The 12,639-nt window shown below is 43.2% G+C and overlaps 1 protein-coding gene and 2 non-coding genes across 3 annotated transcripts; 1 reads left to right on the top strand and 2 right to left on the bottom strand.

Annotated features, from left to right (window-relative positions):
- The first annotated feature begins 3,145 nt into the window (after positions 1-3,145).
- Positions 3,146-3,764, top strand: LOC145677080 (uncharacterized). Its single transcript, XM_081747759.1, has one exon. It carries the CDS (start codon positions 3,146-3,148, stop codon positions 3,719-3,721), a length of 576 nt encoding a protein of 191 aa, XP_081603885.1. The 3' UTR covers positions 3,722-3,764.
- Positions 3,765-10,603: 6,839 nt separating this feature from the next.
- LOC145677094 (5S ribosomal RNA) lies at positions 10,604-10,722 on the bottom strand. The gene has a single exon (XR_014129623.1). It is a non-coding gene; the product is annotated as a 5S ribosomal RNA (ribosomal RNA).
- Positions 10,723-10,899: 177 nt separating this feature from the next.
- Positions 10,900-11,018, bottom strand: LOC145677088 (5S ribosomal RNA). Its single transcript, XR_014129618.1, has one exon. It is a non-coding gene; the product is annotated as a 5S ribosomal RNA (ribosomal RNA).
- Positions 11,019-12,639: the final 1,621 nt, after the last annotated feature.

Here is a 12,639-nt window from a genome sequence, read left to right as displayed (position 1 = left end):
CCACGCAGGAACAACGCCAAGCAGAACAATTCAGGTCCACGCACCGACGCAGCAGGCAGCCAAGACAAGAACGAAACCACTTCCATTTTGTCCCTTGTGAAGGACATAAAGGAACTTTTCCAGGGGCTGAACCTGAAAACTTTCCTGGAAAAGATTAAAACAGGACTCCGTAAAATCGCAGCCGCTGAAGATCCCATCGAAAAAATGACGACAATGTTCGAAGTAGTAGCATCCCTGGTCGACGATGGAACGGACTAGATCGACAATCTCCCGTGACCTCAGGGTCGTCCACTGGAACGCGGATGGTATCCGTACCCAAAAAGTGATTCTGGAGGACTTCCTCCGACGAGAGAGAATCGACATCGCACTAGTCACAGAAACAAAGCTGAAACCACCCATCCCATTCCAAATCCCGAACTACACCATCCACAGAACAGACCGTCCTGGAGCAACCACCCTCGGTGGCACTGCTATCATCATCAAAAATTCCCTACCCCACGACCCACTTCCCCCCATCCAACTCCAGTCCCTAGAGGTCACGGGCATCACGCTCCACTCACCAGATGGACCAATCCAGATACTGGCAGCCTACAGACCGCATAGCAGGAACCTAGATCCAGAAGACCTTCGGACACTGCGCCGACTTGGCCACCGAGTCCTGATTGGAGGCGACCTAAACGCTAAACATCACGAGTGGAATTCCAGGGTGTCCAATGACAATGGCAGAATACTCCATCGAGCCCTTAGAACAATAGACTTCATCCCATCCGCCCCCACCGAACCAACTCATTACCCACGTAATGGAGGAAGACCAGACGTGCTGGACATGGTGCTGACCGCCAACCTCGCCCTTCTGGATGGCCCATCAGTCCTTCATACACTCAACTCAGACCACATCCCAGTGCTCCAAACAATAGCCATTCGCCACCACATACAGCGCTCCAACCTCCCGAAGATAACCACCACAGACTGGGGATACTTCCGCCAGCTGCTTGCTCAAATGGTGAACCCACGTCTGCCTGTCAACACACCAGATAGCTTGGACAACACAGTGGAGACACTGACAGCGCAAATTCAATCAGCTCACAAACTGGCGACAACATCTACCACAAGGGCCGAAAAACCCCCCAGTGCAGAAGAACATCGCACCACGGTGCTAGTGCAAATGAAGAGATTGGCACGAAAGAAGTGGCAGAGGACACGTCATCCAGCCTACAAAACACTCTGGAACGCTCTCACTTCCAGAGTGCGGAAGAGGCTCCTGCGGATAAAATTAGCACAATGGAATCAGAGACTACAAGAGCTGGACACGCCAAATCGAGACTTCTGGGGACTGGTCCGCCGATTCGCCAGACCATCGGCCGGTCCACGGAATTACCCGCTCCAAGGACCACAAGGCCTACTCTACGAGCCAGAAGAGCAAGCCCAACAGTTTGCAGACACCCTGGAAGCCACCCTCCAACCCAACATCACACCCGCACCAGCCGACACCCGTGAAGCAGTGCGACGCACCATAGAGGATACCAACTTTGACGATCCACCTCCGCCGGATGCACTCACCACTCCGAGGGAAGTCCAACAAGTCATCCGCCGCCAAGCATTGCATCGTGCCCCTGGACCGGACAGAATCACACCTGAAGCTCTCCGGAACATACCGAGGAAGGCCCTGGTCTTGCTCTGCAGGATATTCAATGCCATACTCACCACAGGATACTATCCGAAGGCCTGGAAACAAGCGAGGATCTGCATGATACCCAAACCGGGCGCTACTCGAACGAACCCATCAAATTATCGACCAATCAGCCTCCTTTCGCACACCAGTAAGGTGTTCGAAAGGATCTTCCAAAGAAGACTCATTCAGTTCGTCAACGACAACAATCTGTTGCCCAACCACCAATTTGGATTCCGTGCTGGCCACAGCGCCGAAATGCAACTCGTTCGAGTAGTCGAGCTCATCACCGCCCGATTCAACGACGGAGGCCACACCTTGGGTGTATTCCTCGACATCGAGAAAGCCTTCGACAAGGTGTGGCACGAAGGTCTGATACACAAGCTCCACCTCCAGGCCTTCCCGCACTACCAACTGAGAGTGATAGCCTCGTACCTGTACGAGAGAAGTTTCTACATCTCCCACGCAGGGCACAGCACCAACCCAAGACCTATCCACGCAGGAGTTCCGCAAGGCTCCTGCATTTCACCTATCCTATACGCCTTATACACCAACGACATTCCCACCACCCTAAACACCACCCTAGCAACCTTTGCGGACGACACAGCGATCTTCGCAACACATGGCAACCAACGCTACGCTTCGGTCTACTTGCGAAGACATCTCCAACTCCTCGACGAGTGGACTCAGCGGTGGAGGATCAAGGTCAACCCCCGCAAAACTTCAGTAGTGAACTTTACCAGACGAAGAGTACTAGAGCCTACAGAATTCCAACTAGCGGGAACACCACTACCTGAAGAAGGACAAGCAAAATACCTCGGAGTCCACTTAGACCGAAAGCTGACGTTCGACCACCACATACAAACAGTCACGAAGAAAGCGTCGCAAAGGTTCAAAGCGCTACTACCCATACTCCTCTCCCCATCCCTAGCTCATAAGACACGGAAACATGTGTACGAAATGAGCATCCGTCCAATCCTCCTCTACGCTCACCCTGCGTGGCAACACGCAGCACCTACCAGACTCCGACAACTTCAAGTCCTACAGAACAGAGCAGCCAGGGCCATCACAGGACATTCCATGGACACGCGCCTCCAACAGATCCACGAGGACCTGGATCTGCCGTTCCTCGAAGATGTCAGAAGAAGACGTACAGCAACATTCTGGAGAGCCATCAGGCACTCACCCCACCAGCATGTCACCAACATCGGACGAGCAGAGCCTCATCGAAGAGTCTACAGGATGCCAGGGCCACTACCCTGAACCACTGCCATCAAAGGGACACGCGACAGTTGCGACCCTTTCAGAAGATGACTAACAACCATCAACAGTAATCAATTACAAAACATGATTGAAGGCAAGGGCAAAAGCCCGTAACTTCAAACCCAGGTTAATGCCTGCCACATACTGTCTGTCTGTCTGTCTGTCTAGCGAAAATTTCATTCTTCAGTATCGTTGAGTTTATTGCAGAAAGCAATGGCAGATACGGCATCAGCACCTGCAGCCCCGGCACAGGCTTCTCCTAAGAAGTCTGCAAAGCCTAAGAAACCAAAAACAACACCTTCTCATCCAAGAACATCAGAAATGGTGAACAACGCCATCAAGAATTTGAAGGAAAGGGGAGGAAGTTCACTGCAAGCTATTAAGAAATACATCTCTCAGAACTACAAAGTGGATGCCGAGAAGCTTGCTCCATTTATCAAGAAATACTTGAGAAGTGCAGTTGCTTCTGGGTCTTTGGTTCAGACCAAGGGAAAAGGTGCATCTGGATCGTTTAAGCTTAGTGCTTCATCGCTGAAGGAGAAGCCTGAAGGTGGATCTTCAACCAAGGCGAAACGATCAGCATCAAAGGAGAAGAAGCCTGCGAAAAAGCCAGCAGCTAAACGTCCCAAGAAGACTGGTGAAAAGAAAAAGGCTGCTGCTCCCAAACCTAAGAAATCACCATCTAAAGTGAAGAAGGCAAAAACTCCCAAGAAGCCAAAGGCCCCGAAGCCAAAGAAGGCTACAGCAAAACCGAAAAGTGCTAAGAAGGCTGCACCAAAGAAGAAGTAAATGTGTCAGTAAATCATCTGACATTTTAAAACGGCTCTTTTTAGAGCCATCAAATACTTTGAGAAGAGTAAAATTGTGCTTTTCCTATCATTATCACATGTTCATTCATAGCAATGTATAGTATACACGCAAGGGACTTTGAGTTTTCTTTTTAACCGAAGCACTTCTTGATGTAAGTGCTTTATAACAGAGGGGAATTGAGGGTGGGGAAAGAAAGCTTTCACGGGTGTCAAGAATGGTGTACTCGAAAAAAAATGGGGAACACATTACGTAATGTCAATTTGTGATCACTTACTTTTTCCTTGTTCCTATCTTCAAGTAGCGAAACAGTACAGAAAACGCACTTAATGCATTTGTTAGAAAAACTTTTGCAGGCTGACTGGGTTCGATTCTCGGTGGGAGCTCAAATGTTTCGCATTGCACGTTAATAAGTAGGTCCACGTTTGAAACAGCCTTGCTGCTGAAAGGGACACTAAACTAAAATCAACTCTTTTCAAGGCTGGGGTGAAAGAAATGTTCGAACTTATTACAACTCGTGAAAGTGAAGTAGACTATGTTTCAATTTAACGTCGTACTATTATGATTTTTATGATAAAGGAGACGGGTGATTACGCCTAATGAATGATGGAAATACTGGTGTAATGAGAAAGTGTTAGGAAAAGGGAACACGCTAATAACCACGGATACCGTCTTATAATTCGTAATATTGCTATAAAGAAAAATAGTAACACCAGCAGAAATGTAGGTGTACAATTGAACTGATGTTAAGTACAAACAGACACTTAAAGAAAGTTTAGTTTAACGTTTGCATTCAACAGCAGCGACCTCTGACAAAATAATATTACTTTTGCTACCTTGGAAGAAGTACATATTTCGCCTGCGAGTTCTATCAGATTAATAACGTTGAGAAGGGCAAACAGTGGTTGAATCGAAGTTAAGTTATGCAACATATGGCAAAATCGAACCCTTGACCACATAAAACGAAGATAATCAATCGGTAAACATAGGGGAAAACTAAAGAATATACTTGAAAGATAGGATGATATACGAAACGACAGGAAAACGAAGGTAGATGTATTAACTATGCAACATACGGCGTGAGAATTTAAAAAAAAAAGATAACAAGTATGGACAAGATCCTTGTTAGGATAACAGCATCTCTAAGTAGTGTATTGGTCCTAAAAAGGACCGTTTTTGAACTCAGTGCCAGAACTTCAAACTTAAGCACGTTCCCCACGGATGCGGCGAGCAAGCTGAATGTCCTTAGGCATGATTGTGACTCTCTTTGCGTGAATAGCACACAAGTTGGTGTCTTCGAAAAGCCCTACAAGGTAAGCTTCACTTGCCTCCTGTAAAGCCATGACAGCTGAGCTTTGGAAGCGAAGATCTGTCTTGAAATCTTGTGCAATTTCTCGGACGAGTCGTTGGAAGGGCAGCTTGCGGATGAGCAATTCAGTGCTCTTCTGGTAACGACGAATTTCTCGGAGAGCCACAGTACCAGGCCTGTAACGATGGGGCTTTTTCACTCCACCGGTAGCTGGAGCACTCTTTCTTGCAGCTTTGGTGGCAAGCTGCTTTCGAGGAGCTTTGCCTCCAGTAGATTTCCTAGCTGTCTGCTTGGTACGTGCCATTGCAACTGTCACGACTTGTTTCAAATAATTGCGCGCTGATAGGCATAGGCATAGGCATAGTCTGTTTACCATCAGAAGATGGAAGGATATATTAGCTATTAGCTACTTCATCCAGAGAAAATATTAATAAATTGATGTGATGAGTTGGTAGCAGCGATGATAAGCGCACAACTGGTCTCAACAAGTCTTAACACGAAGGCTTCTGTTCTTGGGTCTGCTGATTGTGTGCTTCCGATGTTGAGTGAAGCCGATGCATAAGTGCGTCCATCAGGTAGATGGTCCTGTTCGTGGTCCTGTACTTGGCCGTTGAAAGTCTTCTTATCTTCTTGGTTGGAGCTTTTGATCTTCTATCTTCTTCTCTTTGTGAATCCGTGAAGAGTGCCGAAGAGAGAAGTTTTTGGCATTGAGTTCAAAAACATTGTGTGTGTGTTAATGTAGGTGGGATGATTTATGTGATGTGAGAAGAATTAGATGTGTTGTTTTTCTGTGGAAATGGGGATAAATTTTTATGAGTGATATAGATATTGCCATGAGTGGTTGTGAGAATATTTAACTGTTTTCGAAAAATTTGTCTGGTGGCTTGAGAAATGGCCTGATGGAGTGTTTTTTGTTTCGGGGGTTCTGTTACTATTGCAAGTATTGATGCTACCCATTTCATGATGGAATTTGTGGCTCGTTCTATTGCTTCGTTAATTTGGTCTTGAAAATCTGAATTTGGAGTGGTCTGTTGCTGGTCGGGTTCTTCTGCTTCTTCATCTTCTGGAATTGTGGAGGTCTGGTGGTGATCCTTGCAAGGGCCAGTTTCTGGTAGTGGTGGGAATTCTGTTGTATTCAAAATGTTTGGGATGATTTGTCTTCTTTCTGTGAAGTGTGGCCTCTTGGGGCAGTCACTGCTTCCTGTGCGGTGTCCTATTGTCTTACAGGTGGCGCAGAACATGCGGTTAATTGGTCTTCCACAAGGTGAAGTGTGACTTTCGCCACAACGAAAACAGACTCTACTCTGCGTACAGAGATGGGTTAGATGGTCGTATTTGTAACAATTGTAACATGGTGTAGGTCGTGCCGCCGATCTTGATGCCTCAACTCGATGTTTCTTGTTGTTAATGATGATACCCTTCGCAATTAAGCTGCTAATGGTTTCTGTATTTGAAGAGAAAAGCCTTATTAGCGGAAGTGGACCATCAGAGTTGCGGATTCTTGTTAGGTTGCAAAAATCTAATCCTGCTTTTGTGAATGATTCCTTGAGCTCTGGAATAGTAAGGTCGACATCTACGCCTTTGATGACGCATGTATAAGTATGTCTGCTGTTCTTCTTGGTATGTTTGTTTGGCGGTGGTGGTAGGATTCCGTCAGCCTTTTTGATGTCTTCAGGAGTCAAAATTGGTGTTATTCTGGTTTTGGGGCCAAAATCACTCGGTTTGAACTTCTTATGAAATGCGTCAAGAGCTCCTTGACACTTAAAGGCAAGATGATATCCTTCTTTGTTAAGGGTTGGACGGCCTGCAATACAATATTCAAAGCCTGGAAGTCGGTCTCTGAGAGGCGAATAGAATTCTTCAATGTCATGAAATTGGGTAGCTAAATGTGTAAACACATAATGTGCAGTATATGAGTTGGCTATTGGTTTAGTATTCTTCTCTGTTTGATGAGGGGGCATGTTTCTGAGTCAGTGGTGGAGGTATCAGAGTTCTTCTCTGGATTTGTGTTGGTGAGTGAATTGTCAGAGTTCTTCTCTGTATGTGTGTTGGTGGGTGAAATATTAGAGTTCTTCTCTGTTTCTGTAGACTGTTGTGTATCACTATCTTCGTGTGTTGAGGGGGGGTCTGGTTTGGAGGTGATAGGCTTCCGAAGACGTTTTCGCCCCATTATAGTGGAGTAAAGTATACTGTGTACGCTATCACTCTTCTCGCACTGTCGTTGTTGCGCGCTGAATGAAGTCAAGTTATATAAAGAGCAAAACCGTTAAATCAAGCTATTTCTCATTGGATAAAGTCAGTCGAAAAGGACAGTTCTCATTGGCTTAGACACGTTTTGTGTTTTTCCTCCGTGCTTTCCCTGCATGATCGAAGGAACAAAACCACGAGTCTTGGGCTGCTTGGGCTTGTATTTCTCGTGTGTGGTGAGCGAAGCAGTAACATATCGAAATGACAGGACGTGGAAAAGGAGGCAAGGGTCTTGGCAAAGGAGGTGCCAAGCGCCACCGTAAAGTTCTTCGTGACAACATCCAGGGTATCACCAAACCCGCTATTAGGCGTCTTGCTCGCCGTGGTGGTGTGAAGCGTATCTCTGGTCTCATTTATGAAGAGACCCGAGGAGTATTGAAAGTATTCCTGGAGAACGTAATCAGAGATGCTGTTACATACACAGAACACGCCAAGAGGAAGACAGTGACAGCTATGGATGTTGTGTATGCCTTGAAGAGGCAAGGAAGAACCCTGTACGGTTTCGGAGGTTAAGTTGGGGTTCCTCCTATTTTGGATATAAAATTGGCATAAACGGCTCTTTTCAGAGCCAACAAATTTATATAAAGGGAAAGATTTACTTTGTGCGATTTTCTGTTAGATTATAAGAATTCGTGTAACTACATTAAAGCCTTTTGATGCACACTAAATTACAGACGTAGAGAGATTAATTTGAGAAAATCATACGTTTTTTTTTACATTATGTACGTTCATGTATACGTATTCATATCATGTAGCAGTATTAATGCTGGAGAAGGGGTTCTGGTTGGAAATTGGCGATTTGTTGGAAGTAGCGAGCATGAGAGATGCGAAACGCAAGTCGGAATTTCTGTTCTGACAGTAGGATGTACGTATAGAGGCTTATACAACTTCTATACTGTGCTGTGAGGGGCGAATAATGCGTTAGAAACCTGAATCTTGTCCTTTATCTTGTTTACGTGGTCTTGGGTTCGATTTCTTTCTTTTGCGGGTGTCTATTGTGATTTACATGTAAATTAATGACACTTCGTAGCGGGTTACTAAAATAAAGAGTAATACAAATATGAGATGTAGGTTAATGCATTGTATACTTCACATTATTTACTAAAGAAAGGCAGTAGTTACAAGAAACCTAGGCTCGCTCGTTGGGCACAGTAGCAAATGAGTTCTGAGATCAGAGAATAAGAGTAGTTGCGTATTACAAACCATATACATATAACACATATCACACAAATATGAATATCGACCTTGCAAAGAATAAATCGTACTTAAGTGTGCATTTAATGTCATTACTATGTTGCAAAAGAAATTTAGGAAAGTTTTCTGATCCGCTCTGTTCATGATGTCATTGGGGCATAGTAATGAACAATAATAAATGTCGAGAACATATTGAACAGAGTAATTTCAGCCAAGCCAACGCAAGAGAGAAACATGAGTGCTTTAAGAATGTTGGAAATTCCTTTGTCTAGCATGAAGTACATGAGAATATGTGGTATGAGGTTTTCTTCCATTGCTGAGAATCTGGGCTCGACTGTCCTGTCCTCTGGGTAATATGAGCCCGATGTACGCAAATATCAAAAAAATGTAGCTAGCGACAATACAAAAGGTAATGATCTTATAATTAATAATGTAGTGGGAACTAAGCACATCGCTGTTTGGAGTATTCTAAAGTTAGTGTGACTTCCTATGGGCTTCAATTACGATCGACGACTACACATATACTAATTAATCGAATAGCAGCGAGAATTTCGAATGAAACTAAGCAACTATCTCAGACACTTTTGATGAGTCTGTATATCGAAAACAATTCATTTCAATCGTAAATCTCCTCTATAAAGGGGTTTGTGGCCCTCATAAGGGCCGATTTGTATGAGATATAGGTCTTACATTTATGCCTTCTTCTCAGTTTTCTTGGGCAGAAGTACAGCTTGAATGTTGGGCAAAACACCACCCTGAGCGATTGTAACTCCAGACAACAACTTGTTTAATTCCTCGTCGTTACGGATAGCTAACTGCAGATGACGTGGAATAATCCTAGTCTTCTTGTTGTCACGAGCAGCGTTGCCTGCCAACTCAAGAACTTCAGCTGCCAGGTATTCCATGACTGCAGCCAAATACACGGGAGCGCCAGCACCAACTCGTTCGGCATAGTTACCCTTTCGCAAAAGACGATGGATTCTGCCTACTGGGAATTGAAGGCCAGCCCTGCTGGAGCGGGACTTGCTCTTTCCCTTGACTTTTCCACCTTTGCCGCGACCAGACATTGTTCAATATTCTTTCGTAATAAGATGAGAGGAAAAATTGCGGCCTCCCATGAATCAAGTCAGTTTTGTTACTACTTCAAGCGTGCACCCGAGTGCATCAAATGAAAAGCAAGGCAGTTGGCGCGAATTGAAACACGTACTGTAATTTAAATGAAGTCGATAAATCGGCGGACACATCTAATTTTGCTGAACGAGTGAGTCATCATGCCACCAAAAACTAGCGGAAAGGCTGCAAAGAAGGCTGGTAAAGCCCAAAAGAATATCTCCAAGGGAGATAAGAAGAAGAAGAGGAGGAGGAAGGAGAGCTATGCCATTTACATCTACAAAGTTTTGAAGCAAGTGCATCCTGACACTGGCATATCTAGCAAAGCTATGAGTATCATGAACAGCTTTGTTAATGACATCTTCGAGCGTATTGCTGCTGAAGCTTCTCGTTTGGCCCATTACAATAAGCGGTCAACTATCACCAGCCGGGAAATCCAAACAGCTGTGCGCCTTCTTTTGCCTGGTGAACTTGCCAAGCACGCTGTAAGTGAGGGTACGAAGGCTGTTACCAAGTACACAAGCTCTAAGTAAAAATCTTCTTCAAGATTTTTCATTTCAAACGGTCCTTGTCAGGACCAACACATTATTCGAAAGAGTTAAATCACGAAATTTGCTTCATTCTGTTATGTAGAAACACGTTGAAATCCAATTTCTATATGCTGTTAGTAAAAAAGTAAAGCACATAGCGGAGATGTGTCGTGCTTGTATACGAAAGGCATTTACTCGCCGGAGATCTACACTTAGTCATAATAATTTACTTTTAAAAAGTGGTAATACATTCCGTGTTAAGTATAGTAGTAGGTGCACACGGATCGGAAATCAGGTTATTTTAATGTGCCGTGCAAATAAACAGGCTGTTAGTGTAAGAAATAGTGGGTATAACGCTTAGAATATCGATTAATCGCTATGAAATAATGTTGATAAATTATCTCTTGAAAGTACTATAAAATTAATGTTTCTAGTATTTTCGTACTTGAAGGATAATGAAATTTGAAAAAGAGATGCCAACAGCACCTGGTGTTCCCAGGCGGTCACCCATCCAAGTACTGACCAGGCCCGATGCTGCTTGACTTCGGTGATCGGACGAGAACCGGTATATTCAGCATGGTATGGCCGTTGGCGAATGCATATGGCTTCGAGTGAGTTATTGTAGCTACGTAGGTTTGTCGGTGAATACTCAAAAAGACCAGCGCGTGGAAAGCGTTGCTAATTGTTTTAAGTAATGCATGATTACGAAATTATCGTGGTGAACGATGTGAGAATATTCGTCTTTGTGAAAAACAAAATTAGAAAAAGTATACCAACAGCACCTGGTGTTCCCAGGCGGTCACCCATCCAAGTACTGACCAGGCCCGATGCTGCTTGACTTCGGTGATCGGACGAGAACCGGTATATTCAGCATGGTATGGCCGTTGGCAACTACCTTTTCTTCAATGTCCTGTTAAGGAAGTATGTTTTAAGTAAGAATTGACATTATTAACTATAAAGGCAAGCATATTAACGTCGTTAACATTACTTGGAATATACTAATATTCGAATAAATATTTGAATGTTCGAATGATGAGTGATTCGGATGTTCATAGTGCCACTGTGTCCTATCGAGTTTACTATCACGAACCACGTATGAAATTGTATATAAATAAATAAAAATAAATCCTTTATTAAGTATTGATTACAGGAAAAAGGCAAACTTACATTCTTTAATGTACACAATGAAATGTATGAAAGATATTTTTAAGATATGTTTCACTTACCCTTTATAACGCAAGGTAGTTTTCAGTGTAGCATTCTCTTCAGCTGCGAGATAACGTAAGGCAGATGATCATTCAGTCGTGAAGCACTAAAATGTAATATACATTTTAACTATTATCGATAAGAATTATTTACTGCAGGGATGCAAATAAAGTGAGGCAAATTAGTAAATAAAAACCGATACTGTAACTGATAATATAATTAGTTGTATCTGTATTAGTTGTATATACAGTAATCGCACGATTATCCGCGGAGTTGGATGTTGGCATAATCGCGCATAATCAGCAGTATGAGCAGAAAAGGGAAATGAAATGAAATATTTAGATTTACGTCGCATACTTATACCGGTTACGCTAAAGGAGACGGTGATGATGAGTACTGAATGAAGAAAGTGGGAGGAAACGGGAGAAACCCGAGAAAACCCATGAGCACGGTCTTTATGCACGACAAAGTTCACACGGCACGAGCTGGGATTGAATCAGGGACCCCAAGCACCGGAGGCCAAAAAACGGACAAAAAGTCTTTCGTGCAACTTTCGTTTTCGGTAAAAAGTTTACACATAATTTAGAAAGAGTAGTTTTCTGGTCTTTTTATTTCACAAGTTGGTTCATGTCTATATTTTTTACATGCATAAAAAATTTTTCAACTCCCTTGCTTATTTCCTGTTAAAGACCTCTACCTCTGATTGTATTTTTTGCACATATTCTTATTGTTTTCAGACAACATTTCTAAAAGCGTAATTTATCGTCAGCAAGAAAAGAAAAGGAAAGCCTCGGATAGTGGAATGTGTACTGTATATATATATATATATATATATATATATATATATATATATACGTATTAGTATATAGTTTTATTTTATACGTCTCCTATTATTACACAATGTGCAGATATTGTCAAAGCGCAAGTAAATATGTATAACTCCCCGTTCTGCACTTAATAACTTGAAAGAAGTTCGGGGAAGGTAGTGTAACAGAAAGTGCAAACAGAAATGAGGGTTTAAAGGCATTTAATATTATTCCGTAGTAGTATGATTTTTTGTAAAAAAAAAATATATATATATATATATATATATATATATATATATATATATATCTAAACATACATATTCAATGATATAGTAAGAGGTTAGCAGCACTGATAGAACTGCAGAAAGTACAAAACCGTTAATAAGAAAGAGAGAGAGATGGTGGCCGCTTTTGTGCTTTTCATTGGCTAATTCCGAATTGCGCGCGAATACGTACGAGATTTCTTTCTTTTTCCTCTTCGCAGCCCAGATGTTGCCA

The sequence above is a fragment of the Thermobia domestica genome, unplaced genomic scaffold (genome assembly GCF_964235325.1).
Source record: "Thermobia domestica unplaced genomic scaffold, izTheDome1.hap1.1 HAP1_SCAFFOLD_607, whole genome shotgun sequence".
In the NCBI taxonomy this organism is placed as follows: Eukaryota; Metazoa; Arthropoda; class Insecta; order Zygentoma; family Lepismatidae; genus Thermobia; species Thermobia domestica.
The sequence above is the reverse complement of the archived record's forward strand: the minus strand, read 5'-3'. Positions and strand labels throughout refer to the sequence as shown.

Bases quoted from the DNA above. Each gene is read 5' to 3' on its own strand.
- LOC145677080 (XM_081747759.1), top strand. From the start codon at position 3,146: ATGGCAGATACGGCATCAGCACCTGCAGCCCCGGCACAGGCTTCTCCT.